The sequence below is a fragment of the Echinops telfairi genome, unplaced genomic scaffold (assembly GCF_000313985.2).
Source record: "Echinops telfairi isolate 266 unplaced genomic scaffold, ASM31398v2 ScPeMD7_2;HRSCAF=8, whole genome shotgun sequence".
Lineage (NCBI taxonomy): Eukaryota > Metazoa > Chordata > Mammalia > Afrosoricida > Tenrecidae > Echinops > Echinops telfairi.
In genome coordinates, this window is record NW_022103898.1 from 927146 (window position 1) to 946437 (window position 19292).

Below are 19292 nucleotides of genomic sequence, written 5' to 3' on the forward strand. Positions count from 1 at the left end.
TTGAACAGGGTCCATCAGCTGTGAGGGGGTTGAACAGGGTCCATCAGCTGTGAGGGGGTTGAACAGGGTCCATCAGCTGTGAGGGCGGATTGGACAGGGTCCATCAGCTGTGAGGGAATTGAGCAGGGTTCAGAGCAGTTCCCATCCTGCTGGGTGGGTGTGTCAAATGAGCCATGCCAGAAGCCAGCACAACCACCCAGAGGAGAGCCAGGGTGGAGCATGTCCTCGACCTGAGATTCCTGGGCAGTGACCCTCCCTGGTCTCGGACACAGTGTGCCACCAGGGGAGCAGCAGTGGCAGAACCAGCGCCTGGGACAGGGTGGTGGACAGGGTGGCAGACAACTGGACATCTAGCCCACAGCGGGACAGCTTAGTGCTGGCAGTGCACTGGGCTGCCCGTGGGGACTTCTCTAGGAGCTGGGTTCCTGGCAGACTGAACCAGTGCCTCAGGCTGAGGCTGACAGGGGAGTGGCATGCCCTCTGTATACTTAACCGGCAGCCTTCAGAGCGCTGTGCAGCATTACCTGAGCAGGGCAGACATCAGGCCCAGAGGCTGCGGGTCAGAGAGAGGCCCGCCCGTGAGTGTTGGAGCAGGTTGTCCTGCGTTCTCCCCTGAAGGTAGCCTGTGAGCTCCCCCAGCGAGTCCGGCATTGGGAGCATGTCTGTGAGTTCTGTGCCCACTACAGAGAAGCCCACAGCTGCGGGAGGGTGGTGTCAGAGTAGGGTGGAGGGTGGAGGCAGGTCTGACACCTGCCAGGTGGCAGTCAGCCTTGGGGACACAGGAGGTCGGGTGTAGCCCCACACCGTGTTCTTGAGAACCAGGGTCAGCCAGGCTTTTCTGAGGGGCCGCTGTGGGGTTGGACTGCCATTCTTGTGACTCGTGCAGCGTGCTGTTAGCGTGTGGAGCTCTAGACATGTTGCCGAGACCCCAGCCCGCCTCTTGTGCCTTGGGCATCTTGCGTGCCTCCCTAGGACACTGCTGCCCGGCTGGCTCTGTTCCCCTGGGAACCCTCACCTGCCCCCCCGCCCGTTCATAGATGCCCGTGCATGTACACAGATGACCTCCATCACAGCCAGGCAAATATGGTCCTGGTCAGCATGTTCTCGTCCAGCACACCTGCTGCAAGGTTTAGCCTCTGTGGCCTTTGAACTCCTGCCACCTCCCAGTGTCTTTCTGTTACCGTCTCAGATACCAGGCCCTCAACCCGAGGCTTTATAGCGATGTAGAAACCCTCACTGCCACCCAGTTGGCCCCGATCCTAAGGATTAGGGTAGCACTGCCCTGTGGCCTGCCAAGAATGTAACTGTTCTAGGACTGGAAACCTCGTCTTTGTCCCTCAGAGCAGCAGGTGGTTTCAAACTGCTGACCTTGCTGCTAGCAGCCCAGGGAGTGCTACCAGGTGCCTTGATTTCTCCTTGTGTGCCTGACTCATTTCACTCAGCAAGCTGCCCTCCAGGCTCTGCCATAGCCCGAGCTGTCCCAAGGGTTTGGGGTCATTCTTGAACACTGCGAAGTATTCCACTGTACAGGCTAGGTCTGTGCCCGCTCCCCACTGCGGGCATGGGAGCTGTTCCCACCTGCTTGCTGTTGAGTGGTCCACCATGAACGTGGTTCTGCACGTGTCTGTCTGTACTACAGTTCGTAGCACTCACAGGAGGTGGCTCGTTTGGAGGCTAGTGTGCTGTGGGTGGGCGGGCTTCCTCACACTGGATGATGTCACCTGTGGAGAGTGACAGGCTCTTGACCCTCTGTCCACTTCTGCTGCCAGGACGGGGTGGGCCAAGGAGAGAGCTGGAAGCACCCGCCTTCCTCGGGCCTTGGGCTCCCTGTCCTCTGCAGCAGGAGGAGGTGAGTGGGGAGTGTGGCACCAGCTGACGGCTCCTCAGCAGGAAGGGGCTAGATGGGTGTGGGGTTGCTAAGGAACCGCATAGTTCTGTGTGGTGATGTCTCCAACCACACCCTGGCACCCCTGTCCTCCCCAGCCCTCCAGGAGGGACCCTGGGTCACTTGACACCTGCAGGTGTCTTGGCAGCCGTGAGGAAGCTGAGCCATGACCATGGTCGAGGAGGGGCTGAGGGCAGCTCCATGATTGTGGGGTGCTGGCCCGGAGCCCCTGAGCCTGGGCTCCCAGGGAGGCACCGTGCGCGCACAAGAGAGGTAGGGAGGCAGGCTGGCTGGCTGCGCACAGGAGTGCGCTCAGAGCCTTTGTGCAGCATCGCTGGGGAAAGGCACTGAGGCGTCAAGCTCGATCGATCGTCTCATGAGGAACCGAGGACCACAGAGGGGGCGCCCTTCTCTTCACACCACACACATTCCCTCGGCTGCTCTCACCACTCTGAGGCTAGCCGCACACACTGGTTGAGGTTCTCACCGCGAAGCCACCTCTGCTCCTCCCTGCTGCCTTCTCATGTCTTCTGCCCCCTCTTCCAAGGTCTGTAAGTGTATGGAATTCCCTCTGGGAGGCTCTTGCCTCGCTCACCTACCTGGTGATTAGTCTGGGTATCTGTGGGTGTCAGGAGTGTCTGCATACATACATGTATTGATGGCCCAGGCCCACGCTTCTGGCTTGTTTATTACGCTTCTGGATGTGGGGGTGCTGTAAGACCCTCCAGGCACACCCAGCACATTCCTGGAATCGCTCATTTGTTTCTCCAAGGAGCCCTGGCTCCTAGTGTAGGAGAATGGTCTTAGAAGCCAAGACGTGGGTGTTGGGGTGCTTAGAGCCCCTGGGGTGTCATTGGTTGTAGGCCCTCTCAGTGGGCAGAACTACAACATTGTGTGTACGAGCCATGTGTACACACATCTGCCATTATAAAACTAGAGTACATTTGTCAACTCAGCATTTATCATGAGTACAGTTTAGTGATATCAAGTACATGAATCATGTTGTATAACCATTACATGGAGAAAGACAAAATAGTCTGAGACACCCACAAGGGCAGTTCTGCTCTGTCCTACAGGGCCACTGTGAGTCAGAAGGGATTCAGTGGCAGTGGGATTTGTTTTTTTTTGGTTTTTTTTGAGTGACCATTACATAGTTTTGAGAGTAGTTTCTTTCAGAACGTCTAGGATTTTTTTTTTTTTAGCAAGACAAAATTTCATTTATTTGTAATTAGAAATAAATATTTCACAATATATAATTACATACTGTTTTGTGATTAATCACTATGGTTTGATTATGTTTAATTTGTTTTTTTTTCTTTTTTAACATCTTATTAGGGGCTCATACAACTGTTATCCCAATCCATACACACATCAATTGTGTAAAGCGCATTTGTACATCGTTTCTCAAAACATTTTCTCTCCATTTAAACCCCCGACATTAGGTCCTCATTTTTGCCCTCCCTCCCCGCTCCTTGATAGTTTATAAATGGGTATTTTGTCATATCTTGCCCTGTCCGACGTCTCCCTTCATCCACTTTGGTTGTCTGTCCCCCAGGGAGGAGGTCACACACAGTTCCATGTAATCGGTTCCCTCTTTCCTACCCACTCTCCCTTTACCCTCCCTGTTTAACGCCTAGGATTTTTGCATATGTGTGTGTGTGTGTGTGAAAATATACAGCAAAGTAGACCCCGATTCAACAGTGGCCACAGGAGTAATTCAGTGACACTGATTCTCTGCCCTTTTGCCAACTCTTCCACTGCCAGTAACTTAAACTCCGTGTCCATAGACACCTCCTCTTGCCCCTGTAACGTACTAATGTTTTTGTCTTGGTCTGGGTTCTCCAGAAGAGCAAACCTTTGTAAAACATTTAAAAATCTGTATTTAGAGACTTACTTCAAGGAAATGGTTCACTCAGTTGTGGAGGCAGGCGAATCTTACATCTGCAGGGCAGGCTGGAGGCTCTTGCGGCTTCACGTCCCAGGAATCCCAGGTCAGGAGACTGAAAGAGAGAGAAGGCAGGCCATGCTGCCAAGGAAGCACCCCTTTCTACTGCTTGGCTGCTCACATCATGGAAGGAGAGTGCATCACATTGCATTACGGAGGTGCGTCTGGTCCGGTGAGACTCACAGCCGAACCAGGTTGACACAAAGCATTCAGCATTACAGTTTGGTTTCTGAATATTTGCTTGTTTCATGTGATCATCCAGTACTTGCTCCTCTGCAACTCCTTATGCTCAGCAAGGTGTGTTCAAGGCCCGTCCTAGGTGGTCAGTATCAGGGCCTTGTTTCCTTCATGGCTGGTCAGTTTTCCATGGTGTACAGACCATGTCTTGTTCATCCACTCCTCTGCCTAAGTGAATGTTTCAAACATTAATTTACTCACATTGTTGTGCTTTTCAGGGATAAAATTCACATCACAAAATTAACTTGGGCCATTTCCAAAACGTTTTAGAGAGTAACAAAATGAGAATGGTTTGTTGGCGTTTGGTCTGTTTGCCTAGTTCTCTGCCTAGTTCTGAACAGAGTAGGAGTCACACTCTGCTCCCACCTGTCTGCTTCTTTTTGGGTCTGGCCCCCATAGGTACATCACTTAGAGGTAACTGCACCTCACCCCCTTTCTGTGACTCACACTTGTCTGGAGCCTGAGGACACACGTGGGAATGGTTTTGAGATCCAGTAGTTGTGACAGATGATTGGGGGACTATGCCTGTGGAGCACTGAGGGGGTCTAGGCGTAGAGGTGGTCAGCAGAGTCGTCCGCTGTGGCTTCTGTGAGATAGCACGTCACAGAGGTGGTTCAGTGGGTGGGTTTGAGCCCCCAGGGCCAGGGCCTGGGTGTTGCTTTCCGTAAACAATCTGAAGCGTGGTGACGCCTCCTGCTGCAGCTTGTGTTGCTGTTGGTGACTTGCTCACGGGGAAGGCAGCCTTTGTGACGCTGGACATCTGCCAAGGACCTGCGCACAATGGGCTGGGCAGTAGAGTGGTGGCCATTGGTTTCAGCTGACCACCATCTCTTGCAAGGTTTGTCGTAGCTGCACCATGGTTCCCGGCATGCCCCAGGGGACTGACTGAGGCCACCATCCTGGCCCTCCCCCCAGGGGTCTGGCACCCCTTGCTTCTTCCTCCTCCCAACTCTCCCTGGTATCCCTCGCTTGTGGTGGTGCAAGGGCTTGACAGTAGCAGCCTCCTGGTTTCTGGGCTCAGCACCATCACCTTTCTAGTGGTGGTTTATAAGCCAGGGGTGTTGGGGGCTGATGGGCCTGGGGTCTGGACTGCAGGGTGGTGCTAAACTGAGCCCCTCCCCGTGTTGCAGGTTAAGTAAGATAGTAAACCAGGTGTCCATCCAGCGGAAGAAGCAGTTTGTAGAGCGAGCACACAGCTACTGGCTCCTCAAGCGGCTCTCTCGGAACGGCGCGCCCCTGCTTCGGCGACTCCAGTCCAGCCTGCAGTCGCAGCGCAGCGGCCAGCAGGTATGCCCGCCCCGCACCGTCTCCACCGTGGGCTGCTGCTGCCGCTGCGGCTCCTGCCCACCTTGCAGGGTCAGCCGCGCCTTTCTAAGGCCAGCGTCGACTGCGCCAGCAGCAGTGTGGGGGGCTTGCTGCTGGGTCTTTAAGCCTAGTACTAGAGGGGCCCAGGCGTGGGGTCTGGCTGGTAGGTAGGGGGCTTTTGGAGGAGTTGGGGGGGGGGTCGGTGAAGACATAGGTGTTCTGCGTGGAGGTGACTGGACTCTGAGCTGGGCTCTGGGTGCTGGAGAGGGAGAGACTGATAATTGTGGGCTGGGAGGGTGACCCTGACTGCCACAGGGTGCCTGCCATGTGGGGTTTATACTATCCCATCAGGACAGCCGGGACGGTGCCAAGTCCCCAGGGCACCTGGCCTCTGGGCAGGTGGGCGTGGGTGCAGTGGTGAGCGCCCTGGGTGCTGGTCTGCCTTGGGTAGGGTGTCCTGGCCTGTAGGGGAGTGGTGGTCCTGAGGTGGGTGCCACCCCGGCGACTTGGCTTCCTCAGAGGGAGAACGACGAGGAGATGAGGGCCGCCAAGGAGAAGCTCAAGTACTGGCAGCGGCTGCGCCACGACCTGGAGCGCGCGCGCCTCCTCATCGAGCTCATGCGCAAGCGGGAGAAGCTCAAGCGGGAGCAGGTGAGCCGCGCGTGGGGTCTGGGCGGGCCGGCGGCGGCGGCGGCGGCAGGAGCTTGATGCGCAGGGTCTTGCGCAGGTGAAGACAGAGCAGATGGCCATGGAGTTGCGGCTGACCCCGTTCACGGTGCTGCTGCGCTCAGTGCTCGACCAGCTGCAGGAGAAGGACCCAGCACGCATCTTCGCGCAGCCCGTCAGCCTGAAGGAGGTGCGCCTGGGGGCGGGGCGGGCCGGGCCGGGCCGACCGGGCGGAGGGCGGGGCTGCGGCGGCGTGGGTGAGCCCTGGGGAAGCCGGCCGGCCGCGAGCTGGCTGGCCGCTGATGAGCGTTCGTGCGGCGACAGCGGCTCCTGCGCTCTCAGCGGCCGTCTTCTCCCCCAAACCAGGTGCCCGACTACCTGGACCACATCTCGCACCCCATGGACTTTGCGACCATGAGAAAGCGGCTGGAGGCGCAGGGCTACAGCGCCCTGGCCGAGTTCGAGGACGACTTCAACCTCATCGTGGATAACTGCCTCAAGTACAACGCCAAGGACACGGTCTTCTACCGCGCCGCTGTGCGCCTGCGCGACCAGGGCGGCGCCGTGCTGCGGCAGACGCGGCGGCACGTGGAGAGCGTCGGCTTCGAGGAGGCCACTGGCATGCACCTGCCCGAGCGGCCCCCGGCGGCGCCCCCCCGGCCCTTCTCCTGGGAGGAAGGTAAGCCCAGGCCGAGGCCAGGGTGCTGGGCCCCCGGGCAGGGGGCTGGGCACGAGCCGGGTCTCAGGTTGCGTGTCTTCCTGGCTGCAGTGGACAGGTTGCTGAACCCCGCCAACCGCGTGCACATGAGCCTGGAGGAGCAGCTCAGGGAACTGTTGGACAAACTGGACCTGACCTGCTCGATGAAGTCCAGCGGGTCTAGGAGTAAACGGGCCAAGCTGCTCAAAAAGGAAATTGCCCTTGTGCGGAACAAGCTGAGCCAGCAGCCCAGCCAGCCCCCGCGGCCCGTGGAGTCAGGTATTGGCAGCTTCGAAGAGGACGGGGCTCCATTGGAGCAGGAGGCGGGGGATGCAGGTAAGCCGAGCATTGCCGTCCGGCCGCGCGGGGGCGCGCTCCGTGGGGCGCACCGGCCACCGCTGGCCCCTTTAGACGCGGTGCTGGGGGCGACCGCACGGTTGACCGTGTGGGCAGCGGTGCAGGTGAATGGCACGGGGCTGCCACAAGTCCTGTGAGGCGAGTAAGTAGCATGGTGCTTGCTGCGCGGCCACCAGGAGGAGCTGGCGGACTGGAAGCGGCGCTGTGGGTGTGCAGGTGGGAGGACAAAGCCTGTAGGCGCCGTGCAGGGCAGCGGGTGCTTGGAGCTCAGCCTCACGCAGCGATCACACATGGCGCGCCCCGCTGAGGGGTCTCTGGAAACAGGGATCTTGGGCATCCTTGTTGGGGGAAGTGGTGCGGAGGACTGGCCTTCCTGATGGACGTTGCAAGGAAGGGCAGTGCTGGCCGGACTCCCTAACGGGGTCTCCATGGCCCACTGAACAGTCGCTGTCAGGGAGCCTTCAGCTGTGGAGAACATGCTTCTGTCCAGTCTCAGAGTCGCCACACAATTCTTTCTCCAAGACGTTTACACAGAAGCACGGAGTAGAGTAAGACCCCTCCCTACCACATCCGTCAGCAGAACCGATCTTCTTCACTCGTGTCTCCCAGTGGAAATAGCAAGATTATTAAAGACGACGCATGCACACACATTTGTCATCTGTGTGACTCTTCACCCCACTTTTTATTTTTTGAACAATTTTTTTGTGATTGACAAGAAGGTTCACGAAGTTCTCACTTGTTTTAAAAGTTTACTATGCTGTGGGCCATGGGCCGGCCCCATCACCCACCTGGTCAACCGCCGTGGCCTCTGAATCCCTCACAGTAACTCGTGAGTGACTTGTGCCGTTGCCGCCGTTCTGGAGAGATGGGAAACACCACACTGAAATGCTTTTTCCTCCTCCGCCTCTGAAGAACACGGACACTTCACGGGCGACATTTTTGTTTCTTCTCTTGCGTCTTTCATGTCGTCTGTTCTGCCATCGCCTCAGCTCGGAACCGCCAGGCTGGGGTAGGGCCAGGCACAGCCGGTCTGGGCCGTAGACACAAGGGCTTCCCGTCACTGCTGCCAAGACGGAAGCCCAGCATCTCTCAGCCTGCAGTGTTGGGACATGTGGTGACCCGTGGTCTGAGTGTCCTGCAGGGCTTGAAGTGCAGCCTTGGCCTGGGGAGCAAGTGGGGGGGGCGGTGGGGCTGAGCTGAAAGATCCACAGTGGCCACCTCGCAGCTGATGGAGAGGTAGGGCGAGTGGCTGCAGGAGGCCAGGTGGCATCTGCCCGTTGACTAGGCTCACGGGCACCTCGGCTTCCGTTGTGGCATAAAAAGCCACAAGCATCCGAAAAGGATCCTGCTTTGTGCTTCTGTTAGACACAATGCCCAACTCAGGTAAAGGCTTCCCTTGTTCTGGTGGCTCAGAGCTGTGTGTGGGCCACCTGGAGGTTGGCACCTCACAGCTGGCATCCCCTCTGAAGGTAGACGTCCTTGTCTTGCAGGGTGGGCTGAGGGACACATGGAGTTGATACCGAGAGTTGGCAAAATAAGTCTGATAATCTTGGAACCTTGAGCAGTCAGACTGGAGAGCTGGGCTGTGGCAGGGATGGAGCCAGGTGTGATGACTGCATCTGACCATGGGGATCCCGCTGGACCTGGCCAGAGTGAGCTCCCCAAGAGACTAGGTGTGGGGAGCAGGTGCGAGGACAGTGATACGAGACCATCCCAGGTCTGCATACATCCTGCCTGGCTGGCTCCCTGTGCTGAGGACCAGCTCTCTGGGCCACTTGATGGTGGAGGGGCTTGGGTATAGTGGGAAGCTCTTTTGAGCAGTTACGCTGAAGTGTTGGGTAGGTTTGTCTTAGAACCCTCTCCACACAGTTAAAATCAGGAGTGCTCGAGGTGGGTGCTGCAGGGGGGGCGGTCATGGGAAGCCCAGGGCAGTGCTGGGTGCCCTAGGTGGCACGCAGGGCAGGAGAGCTGGCCACCGAGGGGCAGTGCTGGGCAGGAGTGGGCAGACTCAGGGTTTTGACAGGCTCTGCAAGGTGAGCCTAGCAGCCTCCTGGGAGTGGAGGTCTTGTCAGCTGGGGAAAAAGGCCAGGGGATTGGGTACTGGGTGGTCTCAGGTACCTGTGGAGTGGAGTGGGAAGTGAAAAGGAGGGACCCTCGTGGGACTGGGATGTGAGACCCCTGAGAGCTGAGGAGGAGACCGCTAGTTGAAAGGCTGAGGAGGGCTCCCTCTGGTCACAGACACCCACTGTAGACCTGGAAGGAGTAAAAGCAGGAAACAGGTAGGCAGCTAAGCGCCTGCACAGGAAGCAGGGTGTGAGGTGTGCCAAGGTACCGAACCAGCGAGCGGTCAGCCCTCAGCCACTCCGTCTCCGTGCGGGCCTTCCCTATAGGAGCTCGTCCTGTGAGGGATTTGGAATCGGCCGCAATATTGGGCTTTGGTTTTACTGGTTTATATCTGTTACCTGTTTATACATATTACCTACTTACACGTATTACTTATGATGGGCTTATACGTATTATTTCAAGGAGTGGTTGGAAAGTTTGCAGGTTAAAACACAAACTATTCCTATGCTGAGGGGACTTTAAAAGTTTCCCCACAAACTTTCTGGAGTCCTTTCTCGCATGATAGCAGGGGAACCGCTAGGGGCTTGTTCTTCATTTAGGTGGGACTTGTATAGCCCAGACTGGACTCGCTCAAAAAGCTGCCCACCCTGTGGCGTCACGCTCCACTGGCCTGGTGGCCCTGGGCCTCTCCTGCCCTCGCGGGTATCTCCTGGGTCACCGGCCTCAGGGTTGAGCCCTAAGGCCCTTCCTTCTGTGGTAAATTCTCCATTAGCGATCGCTCCTTTTTAAATGCTTTTAAAGAGCTTTTGAAATAATTTCCTACATCCCAGAGCTCTCCCAGAGTTTGTGTTTTTATCTTCAAAGCCCCGTGACAACGTTGTGGGGTCATTTCCGTCACCAGTAGCAGTCTTTCACAGGCAGCTCACAACTGGTTCTGCTCCTTGGCTGTGATTTAGCAGTGTCAGGACTGGCTTCTAAGGGCTGATTCCTCTTGTTAGCTGGCCTCCTGGCCCTGTGAGAATCATCTGGAAATGCCAGTGTCCGGGTCCCTTGGGTGGGGGCCTGGGAGGCGGGGGCAGAGACTTATTTTCTTCCTCAAGGTAAGTCAGCTGCTGGCCTAGAAGTGGCCCAGAGCGTGCTTGAGCACCTTGCTGTGTTGAGAATTGGCGAGAGTGGGGTGCCAGCACGGGACTTGCCAAGAAGCGGTATGCCCGCCACAGCCCACGGGTCCGTCCGCGCTGGGCCCAGCAAAACAGCGATGTGTGGTGCTTGTTTCCGTAACTGGCTTCACGTTTGTAGTACGTTTTATAACAGACTTTATCATTACCCGCTTTCAAAATCACCTTATTTATAATTTTTTCAGGAGATAAATCTCCCCCTAAACTTGAACCATCAGATGCATTACCTCTTCCTTCAAACTCGGAGACTAATTCAGAACCACCAACCCTCAACCCAGTAGGACTCAACCCCGGGCAGAGTAAACTATTCAAACGAGTCACTTTTGGTAATGAGTCACATAGTGGCACTTGTGCTCAGAGCGCCCAGGCGCACGGACACCCTGCCGCGCCCTCTCCCGCCAGCGGAGGCCCCGCGCCGGCCGCCCCCGCGCTGGCGGAGCCTTCCAGCGATGTGAACAGACGCACCTCTGTTCTCTTCTGCAAATCGAAAAGTGTAAGCCCCCCAAAGTCTGCCAAGAACACTGAGACCCGGCCAACTTCTCCTCAGCTAGGGACCAAAACCTTTTTGTCTGTAGTCCTTCCGAGGTTGGAGACTCTTCTGCAGCCCCGGAAAAGGTCGCGGAGCACATGCGGGGACTCCGAGGCGGAAGAGGAGCCCCCGGGCAAGCGCCTGGACACAGGTGAGGGCCATGTGCAGGGCCGTGGGCTGGGGCCGGGCTGGGGCGGGGCAGGGCCCTCTGGGCATTTCCTCCAGGCTGGGGGAGGGGGAGAGGCATGTGGGCGAGAGCCCTGAGCCGCTGTGCGGAGCTGCTGTGGCAGCTTTGTGCATGCCCCCCAGCTCCTATGGGGGTCTCTGTGTTGCCGCGGTCCGTCGCCTTTCTGACGAGTGTGGGACTGGTCTGCACACGGTGTGTGTGCTTTGCGTTACAGCAGATGGGGTGGTGTCCCGTCACGGAATTCCGTGTGACCATCCGGAATTCCCTGGGCGGAGTCAACCCTCCATTCTGAAGCCTTGGAGGGTGCGTGGGACTGTGTGCCCAGGGTACGATCCCCGGGGTGGGGGCACAGAGCCGACGACTGCTCAGGGTCTGGCCTTTTGAGAACCAGCTATGACGCGCAGGCACTTTTATTTGTCTTAAATCGAAGGGGGGATCGCGTTTGGTGTGTTCTGTTGGCTTCTTGTGTGTTTTCTTCTGGCTGGGCCTGTGCTGGTGGCTACTTGTGGACAATGGAGTGCGGGCATGTAGGACCGGTCCTACGGTGGGCCCAGTGGTGCAAGAGTCCCCGCTGCAATTGGCCTAAAGCACCTGCAGAGACCAGGTCCCCTGCTGGTCTGTCCACTGGGCCCCAGGCAAGGCCTGGAGATGTGCTGGGGACAACCAGCTGTGGAAGAGCCCTGGTGAGCGGTTGGTTTCTCTGGATAAAAACACGGTGTTTGTTGACCACAGTGAGCTGGCCCTGTGGCCGAGGTGATGAAGCTCACAGAGGAGGATTCACTGTGGTTGAATGTGAGCCTCTGCTCAGGGTGACCCTTCAGGTGGCCGCCCAACGAGACTTGGGCCAAGCTCAGACCCAATGGCTCTTGGACTTGCCGAGCCTCCCCGCAGGGTCTTACGTGAGGTTGGGTGCGCTGCAGCAGCTTCGACACAGCGGGTCCCGATGGCGAGTCTGGCGTGACTCTGGCGCTGGGTGATGGATTGATGGAATGAGCCGGCAGAGTGATCTGGAGGACTTGTGCCCCATCCCTGACTGAATGCAGTCTCTGCTTTCTTGTTCCAGAGTGGCAGTAGAGTCAGTGGGCACCCGAGGAGACCCTGAGCACCCCCGAGAGCCAGTGTGCATTGGTGGTGCGGCCTAGACCAGCCACCCCAAGTGGGCCTGCCGACGTCTGCCCGCAGTTACCCCTCGCCCGGGTCCTGCCTGGTGCCCGCGCCCCGACCCTATCCCCCTCTTGCCTGGGACCTTTGGGCTTCAGGGGCTGCCCTTAACTGCCCATCAGGAGTCTGTGCTTCTGCGATGTCAACACCAGGCTTCCAGAGCCCCCGCTGTGAGCTCATGGCCTTGTCTCTGGTCCCAGCAGGGGACAAACAATGGAATGAACCACGCCGTGTGTCTACTCAGCAGCTCTGCCACCGAGTGACAGTGGTCAGAGTGAGCGGCTGTGAGGGAACCGTGCAGGGAGGAGGCACTGCACTCAGGCCAGCACAGTCAGACTGCTGGCTAATCTCTGCTCAGCGGGGTGGCTGCCACCCTGGATGCAAGCTATTTCCTTACAGTCCACTTGAGGCTGGGGCTCTGTTGATGGCCGGCTAGGCTCCGAGACACTGCCACATTGTCATAGTGTGGGTTGTGCTGGGGCAGCCAGCCTGAGGGAGCACTGATCCTACTCTGCAGCGAGCACTGGGATCCCCGCTTTCATCTTCCCTCCTGTCTGCAGTCTGAGGGCGCACGTGCACCCAGGAAAGGTCTGGCACCTGCTGCGTCTGTGGACCATATAACTGGACAAGAGGCCTGCTTGCTGACTGCCCTCCTGGGCCCATGCACTCGAAGGCCTGCCCTCCTTCCCACGGCCTGTGTCAGGAGCTTGGCCCACTGCGCACTTCCGGCTTGAAGTTTCCTTGCGCGCTCCGCAGTTCCTTTCCTTCATTTGCCTCAGACCCTCACCCCTCGGGGACCATCAGTCATTAAACACCTGCCTTGGAGACTGACCCGTTGCAGAGAGCGCTCACTTGAGTTCAGCAGCAGCAGTCTGCTGAGTGGACCAGCACGTGCCCCTTTGTGGGAGAAAACAGACCCTGGCTCCCCGATGTGGGGTGTGGCTGCTGTGGGCAACTCTGATGGAGGACGGGTACTCCGGGCCCCCGGGTTCTTCGGTGACTGCCACAAGGTCGTCTCTGCTTCCCCAGAACTGAGGGAGGACTCCAGTGACACCAGGCCCTGCAGAGTGGTGGCCCTCAGACCAGGCTCTGTCCACCAGCCAGGCTGCCTCCCATTGCTGTCCCCAGCAGAGCCCGTGACTCCACGCCTCCTCTGCCCTCTCTGGATGTTGTGCCCCAGCGGGACCTGGCTCCTGCTGGTCTGGTGAAATGTGAGGGATTTCTCGCGTAGGTAACTAGCCGCCTTAGGATGTCTTGGTGGCACGCCTGGGTCTATGCAGGGACGGCAGCAGCCTGGGCAGGGTGTAGCACCAGGTGGCTGTGAGCCGCCAACCTCTTCCACGTCACTGCACGCGCTCGCTGTGTGTGTGCAGACTCCTGAGCTCGTACCCTGTGTGTCTGCCACCCGTGCCGATTCTGACCTGTGGGTTCTTGCTGCTCACGCCCGTGCCAGAGGTTTCCCGGTGCCTATGGTGGTGCTGGAGGTGTGAAGGTGCTTCCTCTGCTCACAGAGCGGCCGCCTCCCCAGGGGCCACAGCCACCTGCCGTGTAGGTGCAGCAGGACCTTCAGTGGTGGATAGGGTCCTGATCAAGGCTCCTCCCCACAGTCCACTGTGGCCCCATGCTGCCCTTGCCGGTGACTTTCCTCGTGAGCTCACATTGAAGTCCCTCCAGGTCAGCATTAGGATTGACAGGTGTGAGGCCGCCAGGGCACGGAGCAGGTTCGTCATGGTGGAGACAGCCAAAGAGGGTCTGACCTGGAGTCTGGAACGTTGGGTCAAGTACTGTGATGACTGGAATGGGGAAACGACAGGTCGGGACTCTGGGAGACGTGGAAGCGGCCGGTGACCCCTCTGGACGGAACCGGATGGGCGAGCACCCCACTGTCAAAAGTGTCACAACGGGGTGCCGACGTAGGTGGGGTGTCCTGGTCTAGAAGTGGGGCTGAGGCGTGTATAGAGCCCTCGTTAACCATGAGAGAGTCAGTTCCTATCAGCCGCCATTCTCATCCACACACATTTTACAAAGCGGGTCACATTGTTGGTCGTGACCGTCCTCGGGGGACCAGGGTGTGAAGCCCTAGTTGCCACAGTAGCAGCAGCACCTCCAGAGCTGTCTAGAGCAGGGGTTCTCGGCCCTTTCATACAGCTCCTCATGTGGTGACTCCCCAACCGTAAAATTATTTTCATTGCTACTTCACTAATTTTGCTACTGTTGTGAACCAGGCGACCCCTGTGAAAGGTCATTCGACCCCTGCCCCCAAAGGGGTCGCGACCCACAGATTGAGAACCACTGTGTGTGTAATAAGAACCCGAATCAACCCAGAGTTGGTTCTTGTGACACGAAGGTCAGGTGCACCTGTCCTCTCCCACTGTTCTGCCAGTTCTGACGTCAGCTGTCCGGACTGTGGCTGCCATGTCTGCTTACCTTCTGAGCTCCAGAACTGTTGCACTGACCATGCAGAACTCACAGGCTGCCCGTTAGTCCACTGGCCTACTGAAGTCAGAGGGCACGGCTTGGCACAGTGCCAGGCTCCCCCAACCCCCCCCAGCTCCTCCTGCCCGGCAACCACGTGGCCCATCTTGCCGAGCAGACCTTGACACTGTGAGGACAGGCTCCTCCCGGCTCCCTCAGGCCACACTTGCCTTTAGTCCCTCAGCACCCTCGAGACACGACAGGCCACTGAGCCTTGTGAGGCCAGACTCTTCCTGGCTTCCTTGCTCCCCACAGGCCTCTCGTTTCTTGGGCCTCTGCACTGCTCCCGCCCCCAGCAAGCTCTGGTCGGGTCCTTTGCCTCTGCTTGCCTTGGGTTGACCTTTCCGCCCTTCCCCTGGGGGGCTGCCTGCCTATGTTAGCATACTCCTTGGCTGTTTCCAAGCATGGCCTCTTGACCAGGCCCCTCGGTGGACCGACGTCGTCATCACTTCCTTTGCAAAGTCTACAGACCAATCTGCACGGTGCATAAAATAGACCTGTCACAGGACGGGTGCAGCCCAGGGCCAGGCAGAAGTACCAAACCACAAGTTGTTCAGTTTACCCAGAAAACGCCAGTCGACCTGGACAAGAGTGTGCAGCTAACCTGTGGGGCAGAACACACCGACGGAGGGACGTCTCAAGCTGCTTTCCAGAGAGCCGAGGCGAAAGCCCTCTGCAGACCAGGCTCATCACAGCAGCTGTGGGCTTTCCTGGGAGAGGTGGTCCCACACTGAATGCCGGCTTCTGCCGGGTCTGAGGCCCTAATGGGGCCTGGTGTGCTGGGAAGGCTGTCTCCGGCTGCACACACACCCACCCCCCCACTCCCGTTTTACTGGCTACAGAAGCGGGCTGGGCTTGTTGGCGGACTTGGGAAGCGGCAGCATCCCAGTGTCATGTTCCCGCTGGCACCCTGATTCTGTCTCACGTTCGAATACGTCATGTGGGGCTGCCTGCCCAGTGGCCGCAGTCAGGTTTGGCCAGGCACTGGCACGGAGCCACCAGCACCAATAAAGCCACCTTTCCTGATGAGCTGGCTTGCACGGGTACCTCAGCTGAGAGTTGGAATCCTGCCGCCACTTGGAGACACTGAGAAGAAATGCTTTGTGACAGTCTGGTCCTGGAGGTGGCAGCAGGGTTGGTGTTGGGCCCTTGTGTGGACACAGCCAGTGTGCATGGGCCAGCCCTGCTGCTGGCTTATCATGGGCTCTGCTGAGAGCCTGCAGGCCAGTGGGACCCGGGGCTCAGACCCCTCCCCTCCCACAGGGCAGGCGGTGACACTCAGGTGAGGGCAGGGTACTGGTTGTCCCCGCCCCAAAGCTTGGGGTGTGGGCTTTTGCCGGTGTGCAGGCCTGGCTAGCCCATGCCCATCACAAGCCCCTTCCAGTAGAGGTGGTGACGCTGGCTACCAGAGTTACCGCGCCAGGCTGTGGTTTGAGTTGGCGCTCGCCGCATGATGTCCTGGGGCAGCTGGGGATCTGCACGAGGTTCAGGTCCTGTCTGCTCAGCTCTGCTCCCTCCCGTTCCAGGTCTCACTAACGGCTTTGGGGGTGCTCAGGGTGAGCAGGAGTTGGGCAGCGCCCCGGGGAGGAAAGCCACACCCCGGCGCCGCTGTGCCTCTGAGTCTAGCATCTCCTCCAGCAACAGCCTGCTCTGTGACTCAAGGTGAGCGAGACTCGATGTCCGGTGGGGGGGACAGGCCTGCGGGGTGGGGGGATGGGCGGGAGTGCCGTCCGGTGCTAATGTGCCCCCTGCAGTTTCAGCACGCCCAAGTGTGGCCGCGGCAAGCCGGCCCTGGTGCGCAGGCATGCGCTGGACGACCGCAGTGAGCTCATCTCTTGTATCGAGAACGGAAACTATGCCCGGGCCGCCCGCATCGCCGCCGGTCAGTGCTCGGGTGGAACCCCGAGGGCGGGGTCTACTGGTGGATGGAGTGCCGTGGGGGCCATGGGGCCCATGGGGCCCATGGGGCCCATGGGGCCCACGTACTGGGGGAAGGCAGGATGGCATTGACCACCACTACTGTCCTCCCAGAGGTGGGTCAGAGCAGCGTGTGGATCTCCACGGACGCCGCAGCCTCCGTGCTCGAGCCCTTGAAGGTGGTGTGGGCCAAGTGCAGCGGCTACCCATCATACCCCGCGCTGGTGAGTGGGCTGGGGGCCCGGGGGGTGGGCACGATGTAGAAACCAAGCACTTCCTGTGGGTGTCTGGCTTCCTGGGGAGAGTGGGGCAGCCAGGTGCCCACTGACCAGACCCCTAGGTGTCTGAGCTGGTGCCCTCGTTATTCTCAGTGGTGCCGAGGATGGGGCTAGATGGCCACCCCCGCTCTTGACCAGGGCTGTGCAGCTGCCCGTCTGGGGCCCTTTGATGGCTCTGCGCCTGTGTTCAGGCCCACCTTCCAGTGCCTCCTGCATGGTCCGTGTGGGTGCAGACCCTGGTGACCCCCACGCTGACGGCATCCTGCTGCACACAGCGACCGAGTTTGCCCTTTCTACACAGATCATTGACCCCAAAATGCCCCGAGTGCCGGGCCACCATAACGGGGTCACCATCCCGGCCCCGCCTCTGGACGTGCTCAAGATCGGCGAGCACATGCAGACCAAGGCAGACGAGAAGCTCTTCCTGGTCCTGTTCTTCGACAACAAGCGGAGCTGGTGCGTGTGTGAGGCCTGCCTGTGTGGGGGCGGCCGGCGGACACAGCACCTGCGCTTCCCCCCAGGCGGTTCTGGGCCCAGGGTCCTCCTATCCGGCCTCCCCCTGCTTTTGCTGTGAAGTCTCCCAGTGCCTGCCTCCCTCCCCTCACACTTACTGCATGCTCTGCTGACCCCCCCCACTCCCGGAGCAGGGTCCCCGCCTGGGCCTAGGCCTGACAGTCGACCCCCCACTCCCGGAGCAGGGTCCCCGCCTGGGCCTAGGCCTGACAGTCGACCCCCCACTCCCGGAGCAGGGTCCCCGCCTGGGCCTAGGCCTGACAGTCGACCCCCCACTCCCGGAGCAGGGTCCCCGCCTGGGCCTAGGCCTGACAGTCGACCCCCCACTCCCGGAGCAGGGTCCCCGCCTGGGCCTAGGCCTGACAGTCGACCCCCCACTCCCGGAGCAGGGTCCCCGCCTGGGCCTAGGCCTGACAGTCTTCCCCTTCCTCACTAAGGCAATGGCTGCCCAAGTCCAAGATGGTGCCCTTGGGGGTAGACGAGACCATCGACAAGCTGAAGATGATGGAGGGCAGGAACTCCAGCATCCGCAAGGCTGTGCGAGTGGCCTTCGACCGCGCTATGAACCACCTGAGCCGCGTCCATGGGGAGCCGGTCAGCGACCTCAGCGACATAGACTGAGCCGCCTCCTGTCTATAGTGTCCATAGCTGTACATATCTGTATATTGTTCAGAACTTAACTTATTCTGATTTCGAGTTGTAGCTTTTTTGTTCTTTTCCTCCTCGGGGGAGGGAGGCCGTTCTCAGTTGTCCAGGACGCCAGTCAAAGGGCGTGGCCAGCGGGGTCACCCGGTCACCCTCTGCCTGACGGTGCTGCGTCCGCCTCCTTTGATCCGTAGCTTTTTAAAAGACTTTTGAATGTTGAGTAATTTTGTAAGTCACACTCTTTACACAAAGTACCGCTTATTTAATAAGACGGATGTAAATTTACAGTGACAAACGTGTATTTTAAGAAAGAAAATGACATTATTTTGAATGGTACTTTGTGGAAAGAGCCTATCACTCGCAACTCACCAAAAACACTCCTGCTGGCCTGGCGGAGCCCTGGCCGCGCGCCCGCCCCTGCCCTGGTCCTGCCCCACCCTGGGCCCTCCCTGCCGGCCTCGCTCCAACCACTGGGGCCTCCCAGCGGGCTATTTATTGTAGAAATTGTATTCATTTGCTTTATAATGAAAATAAATTTACAGAAGTATATTGATATGCATTTTTATACCACACGTAGAGGGGACTTGGTCTCCTGACTGGGCGGCGTGTGTGTGCTGACTTTTGTAACTTGTAACCTTTTGTTTACAATGAGGGGTTTTCTGTAGCTTGTTTTAATTTAGGACCCTTTGGTAGCAATAGGAACTTTGGATACCTTTTGTATGGTACATGTGATGTACATAGAATTAGTACTTTATTTTTATTTTTAAGAGGTAAAGCATTATGTTAGGGAAAGTAGGGAGGGTTTCCAAAATGCATTTTTTTATATTAAAAAATAAAAGTCAAGGTTTGGAATGCTGTGGCCGTGTTATTCCACCACCATCTCTAGTGCTGACTGGGATCAGGGGCAGGGGAGCACCGACAGCCCCGGGGCTGTGCGGTGTGGGGCTTGGGCCACACCTCAGAAACCTCTGTAGGGGGTCCTCAACTGCCAGTCTCATGGTCTCATGTGGGAGAGGGCACTGGGGGCTGCTGACCCAGCTGAAGCCCTGCCCCCTGCTCCTGAAGGCCGGGGTGACCCCCTTGGTCCCTGGAGGGGAGGGGCTGGCTGGCCTTTTCTTGTGTTGGACTGAAAGTGCGCACACACCAGAGTGGTCTCCCAGGACCCCCGGCACTTCCCCTCAGAGCCCTTACCTGAATGGATGAAAATGTGGCGTGGGTGCATACACAGCTTCATACTGCTGCTTAGAGGTTGC

General features: G+C 58.4%; 1 protein-coding gene across 1 annotated transcript in view; it reads left to right on the plus strand.

The window, feature by feature from the left end:
• Positions 1-18891, plus strand: part of BRD1 (bromodomain containing 1) — a 73267-nt gene extending 54376 nt beyond the window's left edge. The window contains exons 3-13 of the mRNA XM_045290673.1: positions 5198-5354; positions 5892-6023; positions 6100-6228; positions 6405-6717; positions 6808-7071; positions 10910-11014; positions 16213-16348; positions 16441-16568; positions 16718-16827; positions 17183-17337; positions 17832-18891. Coding sequence (XP_045146608.1) covers positions 5198-5354; positions 5892-6023; positions 6100-6228; positions 6405-6717; positions 6808-7071; positions 10910-11014; positions 16213-16348; positions 16441-16568; positions 16718-16827; positions 17183-17337; positions 17832-18015 — 1813 coding nt within the window. The 3' untranslated portion in view covers positions 18016-18891. The remainder of the gene's footprint in view (positions 1-5197; positions 5355-5891; positions 6024-6099; positions 6229-6404; positions 6718-6807; positions 7072-10909; positions 11015-16212; positions 16349-16440; positions 16569-16717; positions 16828-17182; positions 17338-17831) is intronic.
• Positions 18892-19292: the final 401 nt, after the last annotated feature.